Below are 18,357 nucleotides of genomic sequence, written 5' to 3' on the forward strand. Positions count from 1 at the left end.
GCAAGCTAACAACAGTTGAATGTGACCTTGGCCTGCACTTGACATCAAATCTCATCATTTCCTCCACCCTGTAATATCCACAAACACCAATAACAGGCACCACATCAGGCCTGCCTCCATCCTTCAGACTGAGGAAAACCACTCTAGCACCAGGACGCCAGGATATTCAGCTTTATATCTATTATGTAACATCATGTCTTCACCAAAGCCTTTCCCACCCTAAAGGCACAGGATTTACAAGTGTTTTAAGAGAGGATATTCACAAAATTCAGGCAGATGGACAATCCTGAGCAACGACAGAGTAACATGGACATACCTGACTAGTTGGACATACCTGACTATTCTGGAAGAGTCACATTCAGACCTGGAAGACACAAAAAACACTTGGTAATTGATTTTGTTGAGCAGAAGAATGCTGCAGTATGTCAGTAATGCAGCTAAAGACATGTACAGTAACAAAAACGCCTCATTGACCAGCATCCCTTGATTCAGCAACTTCATTACAGCAGCAGAGTTTAGTGAGGGGTGCGACATTTTTGAAAAGATCAATCTGGCATCCTAAGAAAATGCCCACACTTTAAATTCCAGCCACAACTTAGTGACATTCACAAAATTATACATTGATATTCCACTGGGTGTGTAAAAAATGTCTCCTCCGGCAATGCAGTGCACATTATAAATGCAGCATCTAGCCTTTGCAGATATAAAAGGCTTTCTTTTGTGCTTTGGTGTTGATTAGAATAGAATTTATTGTCACTGCACAAAGTACAACAAACTTAAGTAGCAATCCTGACGGTGCATTCACACATATCAAAGAGTAATACACATAAAGAGGAGTACAAATATAAATAACAAATAGAAAGTATGAGTACATGATTAAACTATATGGTCATTTTTGAGGCTGTAGTTAGTGGTTGTACAGCTTCTGATTGTTTGGAGTTTCTATCATTGTGTCCCCTTATCTAAGAAAACAAGGGTGGACAAAAACTTACAAACACCTCAACACCTCATGGTCCCTAACATTACTATTAAATAGGTCTTTTTGGCGTAAGACATCTCACAATTGGGAAATTACAGGTGTACATTGCGAAATTAATGATGGCTGAATTCCATTTTAGCTGCTTTAGTCATTATTAAAAAGTCAAAGTCTTTGTGTATAAAAGGGAGAAATCAACTCCAACTCCCAAGGTGCATTTCAGCAACAAACATCCAATCATCAAGCTTAAAAATCGGTTATGTGCGCTGCTAACAGCGGATGGAAGGTAAAATCTGTGTCTCAATTTGCGTACTTCCGTACTTAGACTTGCTGTTTTGAGTGCAGAAGTGCGTTCACACTGAGAAGTATGGCAAAAAGCAGTGCACTCTTTAAGTACCCGGATGTTGTACTCAAAACGGTCAAAACTTTGAGCGTGGAACACTGGACGCTTCTCACCTTCAACGGTCGCCATCTTTGCTACATTGCGGAAGGGGAGGGGCCAACAACTTATTTCAAACTTGGTGAAAATGGCAGGCGAGGTAGCAGCAGCGGTTGCAATTGAAACAGCAAACACCAAACTATACAAATTTAAGTTACATATGTGTTTTTTGCACCAAGTACCACTATACTGTAGTCAGAGAGATGCCATTATGGTTAGTTAATCAGTCTGAATTGAATTACTGCCGATACGGAGTAATGTCAGTGGCTGACTATCACCAGCTGATCTACCGAGCCTCCTGTGAGTGCACAACAGCTGTGTGAACACTACCCTGTCGAAATTCACACACTGCACAAGTAAGTACACAGTGTACTATATGGAAGTGTACTAACGGATCTATCCAAATTGAGACACAGCTAAAGATTACGCAATTTGGAAAACTGATGACAAACTTTTTGGGGTAAATTTTGGATGAATGCATCAACTATGGTGCTTGCTTTTTCTATATCGCAATGGCAGCCAAGGCTCATGGGTATTGTAGCATTTAGGGCCGTCTGCCATGCCAAACTGATGGACAAAACATTAATTTTCAGAAAAGAAGTTTCAATAATTAAAAGTTGTGGTTATAATATAAACGTATAGGTTTGCTACATTATCCAGGAGACTCTGTAACTGTTGCTGCCTCACTGTTGTGCCTTTCATCGTTAGTGTTAGTAACACCTGTGCTTCTCCTACTATGACAAGACCAAATGTCCACTGTGAAAAAGGCCTATCATGTTGCACAAGATAATTTAATACTGCTCGAATACTTTGGTATTACATGGATATTTTGGGTGCATATTTTAAAACAAAGCTCTTCAAACACAAGATATCAGGTACCTACTAAAACACACAAACCCTGGATGTCATCATATCAAATTCTCTCCATTTCTGTTGTGAAATTTCATGTGCACTTTTGGAAATAGGCTGCAGTAAATGGCACTCCAACAGCTAGGAAAGTACTCTTTACACCAGAGAAATAAAATGGAGCCCGCTCCGTGAACCGGAGCACTAAGGGGCAATAAAGCTACTGCATGGCTGCATCGGGGCAAATTTATGAGCCCCGTTGTCGCCTTTTTTCACTTTTCACATGGACAAAACAATGAGGTATTCATGGTGAAAAGACAGTACACTGACTGACTATACCATTAAGGTAATGTAAGCTGCAAAGGTTCTTCTTAGAAGGGGTGTACTGGCTTGAAGAAATATCCTGATCCTCTCTGTTGTATAATGCTGTGTCTAATTCTCTGTTGGGCTGACTGAATTTTTTTCCCTCCTATCTCATCACTCTTAGTTACTTTTCTTAGCCGTGCATCTTTCTCTTCACTCCACAATCTCTTGCATTACTTAAACATCTGCTTCCTATTGTCTGGTGTATCGGTAAAGACATCCAAGCATCCTTTAAGTATTCCATAAAGCACAGAACAGACTTGATACCGCTGGTGTTTTCATTAGCGCCAAATGCCATTACGATGTTGTTGGAATTAGGCTGAGGTGAAAACTAGAGCTGGGTCAATATAATGCAGTGATAGGATGAGATTCATTGACACACAATCTGCAGTCCAGATCCAATGGCAATTACTGAAGCTATTGATTGCTGTGTATACAATGCATCACTGAAAAAAATGATCAGACCAAAACCATATTTCACAAATGTTTTGATGAATGATATGTCAATTTTTTACACTGCGACCAGCCATGCAGGCCGAACATCCTCCGAGACCAGAGCAAGGAAGCAGTGGTCAGAACCCTGGACAGCTCCTCTGTCCTGCAGAAAGGCCACTACAAACCACTACTACCACTATCACTACTAATCTGCACTAATCCTAATCTGGGTCATGCCTAGATTGTTGGTTTGGTACAACCAGAGACAGTTCAGAAAGGAGTTTCCTGTATCTGTCACATGGGTTTCACCACTGCCTTTAGTCCCTTTAGGAGACTAGCGGCAGGTACTGACTGAGTCTATTAACTCCAATGGGAGAAGTGAACGTGGACACAGATCGTGACTGATTCTTTCACCCCATAATCACCAAAGTAAATACTGGACCCATTTTTCACAAGCCACATATCTTCTGAACATTCTGACACAATAACTGCATATTTCAGACGGACAAATCAGGAGAAAATTAACTTTGTTCGAGACCTTCCTCTGTCTCGGCAACACACTCTTACGACATCTGGCAACCAATATTCGCGAACATCAAGCAAACATCTGCTTTCATCCATCTACACAACGTTCACACTACACAGGATAGAGGCGAACACGCCATATCCGCACCCATTTAGGAGACAGGATGTGGATACAATTTCAAACCAATGGCGTAGTTTGAAATGCGTGATCTTTGTTATAGAGTATCGTTCTGCAAGACTATCAGTGTAGCACTTTGCAGAAAACAGATGGATACAATGTGAGGTGTCATCATCATCAGTTATTGGTATTAAAGCGGAACTTCATCACTTCATGCATTTGATTTCGGAGCCACTGGCTTGGTAAGTTAAGGCTGCAGGTGACAACAGAGGCGTACTTTACATTCAGTTATCTTCTCCTTTTCATGAAATTTGTAATACCCTCCTGCGGTACTGCAATTTGCATGAGTTGTCTCTTTGAGTGAAACAGAATCAATAGAGCTCAGTCTGATTGGATTTGGGGTAAATTGCTAAACCTTTGCTATAACCTTGGAGCACAGTAGGTTGTAAGACAAAGTAAGACAGCTCTTTCTGAATGTATGGTTATAAGAGACACATTGATGAAGTATTAATTAATTGCGCTTGCAGTCTAGACAAGGCTCATTTGTCTGGTCATGAATGAATAAATTCCACATTTTACTGCCGTATGTAAGCAGCATCTATCATCCGGATGATGATGATATAAAACGTGAATGGAAGTTAGAATGCAAATAAAGCTGTTTTTCTTCCGCTCCGTGCAGGACCGCTGGCTACTGAGCGTCTTTCAGGTGCATTCCCGAAGCCTTTTAAATAATGCATGAAATGACAAATCCCATTGGAGGTATCATTCCACAGGAAGGCCTCCACGAGCTGTGAGATCGGTTTCTCCCACGGTGGCCCTAAGAGAAGCCAAATCTCCGGTGGCAGAGTTAAGACTTCAACCCAGCTGCTTCCTTAAATCACATCTTACACTGCGGTCTTTAACGTCATGTCAGTGTCTTCAACCTGCCCTTTAACTCACTGTGTTCAACCGTGTGTGTCTCTTCACATGGTATAAAGTCGTGCCCTTTTTTTCCTGTGGCTCTGTTGCAACAAGGGCAGCCTGTTTCCTGTTGTGAAGGAGGAAACGGACAGAGGGCACATCCAGCGCAAAAAAAAAATGCTGACTCAGAGTTTATCAGTCTGCAAGAGCAAGTGCAACTGGACACGACTGCAGAAGTGCACTAGTCTGCTCATTTAATGCCTGGCTTCAAATGAACATCTTACACTGTAGGCCACAATGATTCACATGCCAACATCTCGCTGCCCATGCATCCCTGTTTTCCCTGTGTCCTTACATAGCCTATTTTTAGCATAATCATTTCTGTGGTTTCAAATGTATCATAAAGGCTTGGATACTTTCCCCTAAAGCCGTTTTACTTTCCTCGCCTCTTTCAGAGAAAGACTACAATGCTCCAATGTAATTATAAACCCATTATTTGTTTTTCGCTGTAAAATATTGAGTAGGGTTAAGCCTTGAAGAAATGACTTCTAGCACTTCATCACATTACCGCCCTTATTATGGCAATAAGAGGAAAAAGCAGAGTGGTAAAGCAATAAAGGAAATGCATGTGTGGCTATTTCCTTTTCCTGAATTCGGAAGAAAATCAGAGGTAATTACAGTTTGTCCAAGGTGTGTGATTGATGACATGTTTTCCAACTAAGAAGGTTTTTTAAGTGTGTACCGGAGATCACATTGCATGCAAAACATTACAGGTTTTTCCTTTTGCCTAATATTTTGCATCCTTCCAGTTTAAAATGAGGACATGCAGCCCTAACTTCATCTTTGACTGTATGCTGGAAGAAGCAGGAATTCCATTATGAACTTTACAGAGTCCTTAACTGAACTGCTTAGACCGGAGTTATTTCCAAAGTTACCCAAACAGTTATTGGGTTTACTGAATATACTGTGTCATTTGGTGGCAACCGTGACAGCCGTGAAACGCTTCCAGCTTCAGCAAACAAACCTCTCCAAGCTGTGATGAAAAAGAATAAATCACATCCGAAGTAACACTGAATTTACTAAACTTTCTACTAAAAGCAGAACACCACAATTTTGTGGCTCTGGCCTCAATTTACAACAATGTCACCAAGTGATCAATGACTTGAACCTGCGGTCCAATATAACAGCTCATTCACACTGGCAGTTTCCACAGAGGAACACTGAGAAGCTTGACGTTCTAGTGCAGTATTTCACAGTTAATGACAGTATTTTATACGATTTTTTTCCCTCAAAAAGAACACTGCAGTTGAGATAAAGGACTTTTCAGCGTTTGATGTAGATTTCGCTCTTGCTTGTCTGATGAGGTGCATGCATGTCTGCTTCCCTTGGACATTTTTCTCAGTCCAGTGCATAAATGAAGGGCATTCATCATGCGTTAGGCTCCTCGGTGCACCACATACTTGTGGCATTACTGAGACCTAAATGATCTGTATTAATCAGCAACTAATTACAGGCAGAAATATGTCTGGCTAAGCAGATCTAATGAGACGGTCCAGTTCTCTGTAGTGGTTTGCTTCTCATGGTGCTGTCAAATTATGTATCTCTAAGGAGTTAGTGGTGCGTGACCTCCACTGGCTGTATGCCCCACCAGTCCTTCACACACACACTTGCACACACACATTCACATTTGTACGTATAACTGCTCGAAACAATCCACCTGCTTCCTTCATCCACTTTCATTTCTCATCATGTACTCATCTGACGTTGCCCTAATAGTCAATATATTATTTAGACAAATGCCAAGGAGCAGGAAATGCACCGGCAGAGGGACGGGACCTTTAAGAATTGATACTGACTCTGTCACTCTCATCAGTATTGTTGTCAAGGCGGGAGCGGCGTCTTTATTGATGAGCCTTTGGAAGACATTTCATCTATCTGCCTTGGCTGCATTTAGGCATGCCAGGGTAAATATTTTGTTATTTCAGGCCAAAAAGCTGAGGCGATACTTAACCAAGTTCTATTCAGTCTCAGTATATAAAATTCAGAAGATTCAAGGTTCTGATTTCAATAGGATCTGACTCTCCTTGACACACGTGTTCATGCTGAAAAGGTACACTGCTCTTTCTTCACCTGATCAAACACAGAAAGCCGGGTTACAAGAAAACTTTCACTCTGGCTACATTCCTGAACATATTGCTCGGATTTAGGTGAGCTCTCACAATCTCCAGGGTTACGCCGAACACAAACAGCAGTGCACACCGTGTGGAAACACGCAGCTTATAATCCAACATCTAAGACTGGAAGCAATGGAAACTGTTGAACCTGCAAGTCCCTTACTCAGCCAATTGCATGTAGACTATTATAAACCACACAAACAAGACACGAGAATCAGCAAAAACTGACTTCAACATCCTGCAGATTTTTCAGCACAAACATTAGTCGTCAAAGGCCCAGCCAGCTGTCAGGGAATCCATGTTTGACATCTACCCGTGATTACTAAGGAGATGTGTGAGCAGAAGGTCCTCATCTGTGTTTAGCTGTTGACTCAGCCTCCGCCTCGTCCGCGATCCACACACACACACACACACACACACACACACACACATATACACACATATATAGCACTCCCACTTGGCAAAAAACTAGTGGCAGCCTTTCAAACAGCTCTCCACAGGTACTGCGCTACAAATTGCCTTCGATTCAGCTGCTGCATCAGCTGGTTTTGACAGCTGCAAGGCGGATAATTGGTTCAACTGTGAAGAAATAAAGAATGAACAAGCAACCGTACTCTGGCCTCGTGGCCCCTCCGAGTGTGCTGCTATAGTGTTGATCACAGTTTGTAATGATAAAAGAGGGTGGAAAGAGATTTAGCTAGTTAGACTCTATTGTATTTTTCCTCACAAACTGACAAAATAGGAAAATTGAGAACATTTTAGGGAGTGTTATACAATGTATGACAGAAAGTTACGCTTGCTTTCTTTCTTTCTGAGAGCAAACCCAACTATATAAACAAACTTTCCACATACATTTTCATGGTAATGTATTCCTTTATGTATTTCTGTATCCTGAGGAGATCTATTTACAGTTTATATTATTCTTTAATTAGCTAATGAAAAAAAAACATTCAACAATTTTGGATATGAACTTGTACACTTTCTTGCCCAGAGTTGAAAAGATTGATACTACTCTCATATCTGTAACTTTAGACTAAATATGAAGATACCACCAGGCAGCAACCGGCTCGAGGAAGTCAGCGTCGGGCTTGCGCTTGTGCTCGCTCTACATAGACATGAACGAGCATCGCTCAAAACAGTGAGGCGACACACGTCAGCTAAAACCACAATATCACTCTATATTTCAGCTGCTTGGCAGTAATGTTAGCTGACCAGACGAAGGTCTCTCCATGAATCAATGCTGATCCTAGTATTGGCTTTTCCTGCCTCAGCCTCCCGACCGTGGTTGCAGGGAGACACCGGCACCCGGTCGGAGACGATAACGTTTCCCGCTGCGGAGCCCCGTCACTTCACAAGACACGGAAAACCACTGTTGGTCTGGAGGAGCTGTTATTTCTGCATAAACGTCCACTATACATTCACTAGATATTCTCAGAGCTACGAAGTCTTCTGCAGTGTGTAGTGTGCGCGCATGAACGTGAGGTGGAGCGAGCTGAGTGAAGGCGGGCAGGCAGAGGAGCAGACGAGTAGAGTACAGCAGAGACTCCGGCCCTGGAGACCAAAGCTACGGTCTTCCCCTCGTCCTCCGACCGTCTCCAACACTGCTTAACAGACGGGCTTCACCAGATATAACTTTGCGGTTTTGGTGCTTCCGTGTAGTTTGTGTTGGAGTCCTGTCTGAACAGCGTAGCCACATGCGAGCGCGCATATGGGACACCGACCCGGTAGATTTATACGTGTAAGATGTTACAAACAGTCCCTTTAAGTTAGCATAAACAGGGGGAAACAGTTAACCTAGCTCACATTCTTAACCCTGCATTGTTTACATCCATGCTAACTAGCTGGCGATCTTCTTCTTCTCTGCCTTTGCTGGCGCATTGTTACATATTGTGGCTCCTTAACAACCACCTGTAGAGCAGTGAGTAATGTGAAAGCATATAGGTCTTTTTCAAGACATGTCACAGTAGGAAAAGCACAGGTGTAAATTATGAAATTAATGATGGCTGAATTCCATTTAGCTTCTTTGATTTCAGGTTCAAGGTATCGTGCATGCTGGCTCACTGTCACTCTCACTGGCACACTTGAATAGAACGGAGCCATCGTTAGTGTTATTAGTTACACCTGTGCTTTTCCCACTATGACAAGTCAAAAATGTCTGCTGTGAGAAAGGTCTATTGGCAGGACTGCGTATCGCATCACTCAGACGAAACAGGGGACCCACTCCATAGTGCTACTAGTGGTCAAAAACTCCCTAGGGTAGACCTTTAAAGGTCCCATATTATGCTCATTTACAGATTCATACTTCTATTTTGTGTTTCTACTAGAACATGTTTACATGCTGTAATGTTTAAAAAAATGTTTTATTTTCCTCATAATGTCAGCCTAAATATGCATGAATCTACCCTCTGTCTGAAACGCTCCATTTTAGTGCATTTTGACAGAACTGCAACATAATTGTGTTGCTAGACAACAGCTTGGGTCCATGTGTACTTCCTGTCAGCTGATGACATTCACATACACTGCAACCAGGAATAAACTGGGACACATTTAGAATGTTTATGTTTCAAATTGTGTCAAGGGTCGAAATATTGTATATTCATGACATCACAAATGGGCAGAAATCCTGACAGCTTGTTTCAAATGCAGAGTTTCTGAAAACGGGTTGTGTGTATATCCCTGTGGATTGAGTGTTTCGATACTTTCACAGAATTTATATAGGACTTAAGCCTGCTTTATAATAAAATAAACATGAAAATCTCACTTTTTTATAATATGGGACCTTTGAGTCTCATTTCAATGCAAATCAGACTCAACTATATAGGTTGACAATGAAATGAAAACCATGGAGATTGAACTGAAATCTATTGGTGCCTTCAAATGAAACTCGTGAGCTTGTGTTTACAACATGTGTACACAATATGCTTGGCGTTTAAGTGGTAAAGTCGTGAAGAACACCGCTGCTAAGCAACGGCAATATTAACATTACTGTCGGCGTCTAGAAGCCACGGAGGCTAACAATTTAGTAAGCCGTGAGACATGTTATAAAATTACCAAGAAAAACAATACACGACTAAAATTACGATATATTAACTTATTATGCACCGAAACATTAACATCCATGGGCGTTCATATGGACTCATCTCGTAAAAACACGGTAAACACAACCCCATTTGAAGGCACCATATGGTGGCTTAACACCGGTTGCAGATTGGTGCTAAAGCCATACATGTCTACCGACACACCTTATTAACACACGTATGTGGTTGTTAATCCCTCAAGTTCCTATTTGCATATCATACGAGCACAATGCAAATGAGGAACAAGGCTCTATGCTTTCACACCACGTCCCCAGCTAATAATTAGGAATCTGAAAGTGATCTCAATCAAAAACCTCGACGCTTTTGGAAATATATGCTTGAAATGAAGGCACATTATCCTGCACATCCACAGCCACAAAGGAATTTGACAACAGTATTATTAAATGTCAAAGAAATTAATAGCAGGACTTTTTTTCTTACTCTCTCGCTTGTTAAAAATTTTAAAAAAGTCCAATCTAACTGAGGCAGCGGTGCAGAGTTGAATTTGGTGATTTAAACATAATATGGTTGCCTGACTCACACTGAGCTGACCGCCCTTAGTGTGGCCTTTACCAGTACCACCATCGGATGTAACAGTGCTCGTTAAAGTCATCATTATCCTCTCTCTTGGGACAACCAGCTACATCAAAGGACACAAACCAACCTTAACTCAGTCTTAATGGGCCTGATTGAGGGAACCGGAGGTCAGCGGTGCCTGGCTTTCCTTTCCTGCAGCATGACTGCGGCCGGCCACACTGAGATGCAAGGAGGGACGGCCCATAACAGATGAAGGCGGCCTGCAGTTGATTTTGAGTGCAAGTTGCAAATTATCTTTGCCCATTGCTTGAGATTTATAGGTTGGTCTGAATGCAAATCATCCCTGCGTGGACATTAATCTAGCAGGGGTATTTCATTAGAGGGGGCTTTGCTGGATAGAGGGAGTTCATGTGCTCGTAAATTTAGTTTGGCACACTGATTGTTCAGCAGATCGCAGGGTAAATGAGTGGACGCCGCCAGCCACGAGAAACAGCTTTCTCCATCATGCTATTATTTTCTGCCGAGGGGTCCCAAAACACATGCTAAAGGCATTACGCTGGCTTGGGGTTTACTATTTATGAACTTGCCAATCTCCAGTCTGCATGAGGGGACTTAAGGGCAGCCGAGCAAATTACAGTAAAGAAGCCAAGATACAGTCGCTACAACCAAAACAGAAGGCAATACAAAACCCCCAGTGACTTTAAAGAGATAATGCAGCATAAGCCAAAATCGACAACCTAGAAGGACCTTTATCAAACACTTCAATATCTATTGATTAGCTCCTCTGACTATTAACTCCTCTGGCTTGACTCCAAACTCATCACAGATGTACTGTGCAACATCAAACACGGATCAATGTTGTGATGAAATATATCGAAATATCTGTCATATCGACACTCAGAAAATTGAAATCAGTGACATATTGCAAAACATGTAATTCAATTTGCAGTTTTGCAGGTATCTTCATAGTTAGTGCAGCAATGTAGGGCTTTAAGAAGGGCTGCAACAATTATTTTCATTATCAATTCATCTGCAGATGTCTTTGGTCTATTAAATGTCAGAAAAAGTCCATCACAATTCTCCAGTCCAAGCTGATGTCCTCAATGTCTTTCTATCTGACCAACAGTCCAACACCCAAATACATTCAGTTTACTACAATGCAAGACAAGGAAAAGCAACAAATCCTCACATTTCAGAAGCTGGAACCATCAAATATTTGTCACATTGTTCTTGAAAAAACGATTATCAAAATAGTCGCTGCATAATTTTCTGTTGATCGACTAATCGACCAATCATTTTATCTCTACTGAAAAGCTTAAACAATGAAACCCAACATTAACTCAGGATGCATTAACCCCACCTCGGACTTTACTGACTTTAAAACAAAATCAGTATCCCTCCCACACAATGTATTCCAACTCTGATGGAAGTGAAAACAAACAGCAGCGAAACAGGCAAACATATCACTAAAACACTTTATCAGATCACTGCTTAGAATACAACTAAACACATGTTTCCCTGACACTCATCTTCCATCAAAGAACTCTTATTTGCATAAATCCGGCAGCTGCTTTTACTTGTCAAAACATTTAATTGCAGGTCTTGAGCATCTAAGCAATTACAGTGTAGAAGCAGCCGGATATGTGCAGTGAATGTAAACCACTCGACAAAATATGGATATACTGCATTGTTTGTGGATTATCTTTACATGTTTGTTTGTTTGTCTCACCTTCTAGTACACATCCGACCCGAGATCTGGCCCAGAATCAACGACTCGAGAGCTTTGCTGCTCATTCATCAGCATTGAAACATTCATATTAGCTCAATTAGGGCGTTAACAGAGCGAGAGTTGGAGTTAGCAATGATTTGTCACGTTATTCATCAATATTTGATCACTCAAGATTACTTATGCTTCTTCACCGACTGGTATTCATACTGAATTTAAATGACTGCCTGAAAAAAAGAAAACACTGCAGCTGCAGCCATCATACTCAAATCTAACGGTGCTTATTTGAGACCTAACACTCCTCTGAATGCAATTTTTTCCATGCTAATGCCTGTATTGTTTCAGAAAACAATGAATATCCAACTGTCTAGCGAATTACCTTTGAGTTTAAAGATCTGAGTTCAAGTACATTTACAAAAACTTCAAACAAAGCTGTGCAGAAAACGACACGTCAGCTCTTTGTCATCTGCAGCTGAAAAAGTTATCTCTCCAGCGATCACGTCGGCGTCCCAAATATTGTTTACACTCGCTTGGCTAGCTGGGCCTGGGACAAAGTTTGAATGCTAAATGTGGGCTGGCGGATGCATCCAGCAGCACCGAGATAAGAAGTGAAAGCACTCGCGGACGCTATTCCACTCCAAACCCCAGAGGACATCACGGTGGATCCACTCTGATTAAACCAGCAGCGTCTCCTGCATCATGAACGAAAAACATTTACGACAACCACACGTTCCACTTTTTGTTTCACTTTACAGCGTATCATATTCACCGGCCAGACGGACCAGATGTGTGCTTCACAGTCTGCTAAAGCCTTTAAGTCTGTCAGACTTAAGTGCTCGCGAAAAGTCATTTATCACCAAGGTGTGCTGCAAAAAACTTGCAACCCAATCTTGTATTACTTGTCATTTAATTCCTAAGTGAACCCAAGGGATATAAATAACTGTAGAGCACTGTTAAAAACAAACACCATTAGGAGAGAAAAACTGCATAGGGTCAGCGTAAATACTGCTGGACTAAAGGGCTGACAAGGCAGGCAACTCAGGAGCCATGAACAGATGAAAGCTGATACGTGTGTGTGATTGCTAATTCTTGCCAGAGAGATACACCAACCATCTGTTTACTAGAATTTAACTTGAACTCAGGAACCTGTGATGAAGTGTTAAACAGGAGCTTTAGCTTTGTGTTTACAGAAACCGATCCACCGAGAGAGAGACTCCTCCTCTGCTGATTATGCTCAACCAGCACCTGGGGGTTACAATTAACCAGATGGACGAGTTTATGGATCCGCGTCAGGGTCAGTGCACACCGAGATGATTTCCGATACCTGCGCAGCACTCGTACATCCTGAGAGCCTGACCGACAATGTTACCCAGGAGCCTGTTCTGCAGGATTCACGGGGAAATCTGTTGACTTGGCACCACAGGTTCCACTATCAGTGGTGCATCACATTTCCTGCTCTCTGCATTTTGTTTCTAAAAGGAGGGTAGAGGGGATAAAACGTAAAAACAACATACTGCCACTTACAGCCAACCCAAGATAGTAGCAAACAATCTTATGCATCATTCAGTAGCAGAAACGCTTTATCTGCCACTTGTTTTGGAACAGAATATGACTGTTATACATGGTCTGAGATGTGCCTTTCTTTTTGCCTTCCCTCCTTTCTTTCCATCAGGAAGTCACTGAGGACATCTTTAACCAACTGACAGCACAGCTCACATGTTTGCATACAGTAAGAACAAACAATACGCTCTGTGTTCAAGATGACTGTAATACAAATATACAGTTGACAAACAGCTAACTGAAAAGAAATGGGAAGCAGAGAGGGATGAAAGATTCAAACTGACAGATGTCTGGATTGTATTAAGATCCCTAGTTAGATATATAGGACTATAAATGCACTACTGTACATGTTACATGACAGCCTACATGCATTGAACAAGAGTGTGCAGGTAATGGAGTTAAAATATCGAAAACAGATAAGCAAAAATCTGCAAAAGCAGCAAAAAGAAAATTGCACAAAGCAGGGTCACTTGAGGCTGTGAATAATATGCTAAGAAAACAGCATACATAATTTGGCTTTAAAGGGTAGCTTCGGTATTTTTTCAACCTGGACCCTACAGTATTTCCACATGTTTTTGTATCCAAGTGGCTAATGGGGACAACAATTTCGGAAATTGGTCCAGTATTGAGGGAGAACGTTGTAACCAGCTGCAGCAAAACGAGTTGTGAGGGCAAGTGAGCAGCATCAATGTAACGTTACGTCCACTAAAAGTGTTTTTCTTTGCCACTGATAGGCTCAGATTGTTATTATTATAAGTGTCTGACAACATTATGGAAAGGACCCTACAGGATTAAAAAAACTTTTCTAACCTTTTGCTTGATCCGGTCTGCTTGTTTTTGTGTCCAAGTTCCGCTCAAGGAGAAGTCTTGTTTTGGAATCTTAATATCCGTATACTCTGGCTCAAATAAATACAGACGGCCATCGAATTCAAAGACTTAATCCACATTGTCGAAATCATGTAAATATTCAGCCATGACAGTGAAAATCTTTTAGATAACACTTAGCTACGCTTTCTGTGCTCCAACACAACAAACTCTGCCCGGCTGGCCACCGTGGATGTATTCCACTATTCAACTATTCCACCATTGTCTTGCAGCAACACGCCACCTCGCCAGATTTCAGAACAACACTTCTCCTTGCGCGAGACTCTTTTCATAATGTCAGACATTTATGATAACAATCAGATCCTGTCAATCACTTTTAGTGGACGTAAAATAACGGTGCCAGGTTGCCCTAGTAGGATTACAGTGCAGCCCCTGAGCAGCTGCCTTCTACAGCGCTCTCCCAACGGCAACCCTTACTGTTGTGCCCTGTGCCTCCCTGCTGGAGCTTCATATTTAGCATATAGACATGAGAGTGGTATCCATTTTCTCCTCTAACTTGAGGCAAGAAAGCGAATAAGCATATTTCCCAAAATGTCCTTCGAAGTAGAAGTCTAACTTTATCCTTTCACAGATAACTGAGGGCTGCAGGGACTTTAAACTGTCTACTTGTGTTTTATGGGTAGGTAAATTATAGCAGAGCATCTAAATTGATGGTCTTCAATACCCAGAATGGGATACAATTGGTTTTCCATCCTACTATAGCTATGGCACTAGTTTTATGTAACTGCTTTCACCTGCTTCCTTCCAGCAGGTGCAGGTCAGGTGCTGATTACAGAGCTAGAATGACAACCAGCATGGTGAGAGGGAAACAGGACATGCTTAACAGGACAAACAGAGCAGTGTGTCTACATTGTTGGCTTAATGTCATAATAATTGTCATGTCACTGGAAGCCGGATGCATCTCGTCTCCATTACTGTAAATGACTGAATGTCTAATGGAGCCAAGGTCTGAAGTGTGTCTGTTTAAACAACATTAGCAGCTGCTGTTTGCAGATGATGTCGATATTCAGGCTCTGGCTCTCTGATTTGCATTTTTTTCAGCAGTTTAGTTATGAAGTGAGCATCAATATTTACAGAAACATTCTGAATGGGCTCCTTTGTGTTTCCTGTTGCAATTGTTTGTTAATGCAGTAGCAAACAGGAAGTAAACTTGGACCAAAGCTGTTGCCCTAGCAACAGAATGACAATGAAAATGTCTATACAAACAGACAGACATCGCCATCCTTTAGAGCCATGCCGCCAGCATAGCTGAAAAATAATAAATGTCCACCACAAGTCACCAGAGCTCATGATCCATCCATCATCTGTAACCGCTTATCCTATTCAGGGTCGCGGGGGGGGCTGGATCCGATCCCAGCTGACATTGGGTGAAGGCGAGGTACGCCAAACTATCACACAGCTGACACATAGAGAGAGACAACCATTCACGCTCACACCACAGGCAATTTTAGAGTCAGTCTTTGGACTGTGGGGGGAAGCCGGAGAACCTGGAGAAAACCCACGCTAGAAGGGCCCTAAGCCGGGTTTGAACGTGCTGTGAGGTGGCAGTGCTAACCACCGCACCACCATGCAGCCCAGAGCTCAAGATGATGACTACAAATGTCTTTTAGACTCCCAGCAGCTGCTCAGACCTCCCTCTGGATGTACGCAGTCAAAGGCAGATTAGGAGAAGACCCCCAGCCTGGGAATTCCTGGGAATCCTTCAGGGAAACCAGAAGTAAACCTTAGAAACAGACATGTGAGTTGCCACTGTGTCCCTGACCTCAGTAAATGGCAAAAAAGGAAGGCTAGACAGTTTAATTTCCCAGCACACACTATTTAAATCCCATTTTCTCCATGCTGAAATGACCTTTGCAGATCTTAGAATCAGTCTTGCTTAAGACCACTGCATTCTTTAAATTGCTCGCCGCACTTAAATGACATTTTAAATCCCGTGTCCACCACAAACCACGCTGTACATTGTTAGCAGCTGTCATATTTCATCAGGTTCACGGGGGTAATCACAGGCTCCTTGCTAACCTCTGTGTCAGTCTAGCAGAGATCTAACCGGTCCACTGAAATAGTGTTCAGACACTGTGACCGTACAGAATGAGAGATAGTGACAGACTGATTTTCCAGGGAAATCACACATGGTACTCCGTAGTGGCCGAGACAGATTTATAAAGGGAGCGCAGTGGTGTTACAGTATGTCCTAATCTCACGGGTCTGGTTTTATCAGTCGCCGAAGACATACAGTCCATGAGTCATCGGTATTGATTTGCTGCCGCTGATCTTGGTGACACCAACACGCCCCTCGACACAAAGGTCAAACATGATCACATGAATCTACAGGCTGTCGAAAAGTGGAGTTAAACGTCTGCATGCTGAGGCATTTAGGAGATATAGAGTGTGAACTTCAACACACAACTATGCAGGGGAGGGTAATCCTGAGGTCTTTACCAGACACTCCTGCTCCACTATACATCTGCCCTATACTCTGCCTGCTTGAGGTTTAACCCACCGCCCGCAGATAGAGCCAGCCCTAAAATATAATTGCATAATGGATCCATCCCAAGCATGTGCCTTTTTTCCCAGGGGTTGTAGCTATTCTATATATCACAGATTAATGTGCCTGTCCACGCACATGAAATCCTCTTTTATGACCACTGAGGGCTATACAGCAGCACATGGGCATATAGTTCAAAGTTACAGAACCTGACAAATAAACAAACAAAGCAGAATAATCAGAGACTATTTAAAAGTCTACATTTTATAAAAATGGTTTGCACCTCAGACATGCATGTATCAGTGTGTAATTTATCTCAATCAGAACTTGATCTGCTAGATATTTCCATAGGTATATACACTCTCAAATGCAAAATGAAGCATTTTGGACTGGAAATTAATCTGTTGGGAGGGGAAACTACTGGTTTGTCCATCTCCATCATCTCTCACAATGATGCTAAATGGTTTTGCATATTTCCAAAATATGGTTAGAAAAGCTCTGTACTGTCCAACAACAATACCCATTTTTTCCACAGACCCATTTTCCATCAGCAAATATATCAGTAGAAGGAAAAATGCCAAAGTAGATCAGTTCCACAACATTTGGCAGCCTTATCTGAATTATATTGGACCTGAACTCTCTTCCATTATCTCACAAGGAGTCTCCTGAATATGAATTCATATATCCTGTGACTTCCCTGCACTATGGACTATTTCCTATATGACCTCATATATATATATTTTTTGATCTGAGCTGTACCAGTGTTTGTTTTTGTTTTGTTTTTTTATTCTTATTGTGTTTGTGAAAATAAGAAAACCCCAAAAACATATTAGTGAAGAAAAAAAAAAAAAAAAAAGGAAAAGGAAAAAGATGCCTAAAGTAGTCTAATAGTTGCAGATCCAGATCACTATATTGTGCATGAACTAGTTAAGGGTCTGATTTAGCAAAAAAAATAATTTAATTAAGTAAAAAAAAATAACTTTAAATACTTATGAAGAGATTCTGATAAAAAGAGGTTGTGTCTTACTTCTCCTGTATGATGTGCTCCTTTATGGCTCCCAGTGCGAGCAGGCTGTATACCTGTACCTCTCCTGTGTTTCACTCTGTTTGCTGATGTTTGTTGATGTTGCTGCTTTGACACCTGAATTTCCCTCCGGGGATTAATAAAGGTTCATTTTATCTTATCTTATCTTATCTTATCTTATATGGTTTTTGCATATTTCTAGATATTGTCAGAAAAGCTCTGTACTGTCCAACAATACCCATTTTTTCCACAGACCCATTTTTCCATCAGCAAATATATCAGTAAAA

At 41.6% G+C, this 18,357-nt stretch overlaps 1 protein-coding gene across 5 annotated transcripts in view; it reads right to left on the reverse strand.

The window, feature by feature from the left end:
* LOC119489521 (IQ motif and SEC7 domain-containing protein 1-like) overlaps positions 1-18,357 on the reverse strand; it is a 102,274-nt gene that overhangs the window by 82,991 nt on the left and 926 nt on the right. For all 5 annotated transcript variants that reach the window (XM_037772050.1, XM_037772045.1, XM_037772053.1 and 2 more), the window contains exon 2: positions 335-364. In XM_037772050.1, coding sequence (XP_037627978.1) covers positions 335-364 — 30 coding nt within the window. The remainder of the gene's footprint in view (positions 1-334; positions 365-18,357) is intronic.

The sequence above is a fragment of the Sebastes umbrosus genome, chromosome 6, assembly GCF_015220745.1.
Source record: "Sebastes umbrosus isolate fSebUmb1 chromosome 6, fSebUmb1.pri, whole genome shotgun sequence".
Classification (NCBI taxonomy): domain Eukaryota; kingdom Metazoa; phylum Chordata; class Actinopteri; order Perciformes; family Sebastidae; genus Sebastes; species Sebastes umbrosus.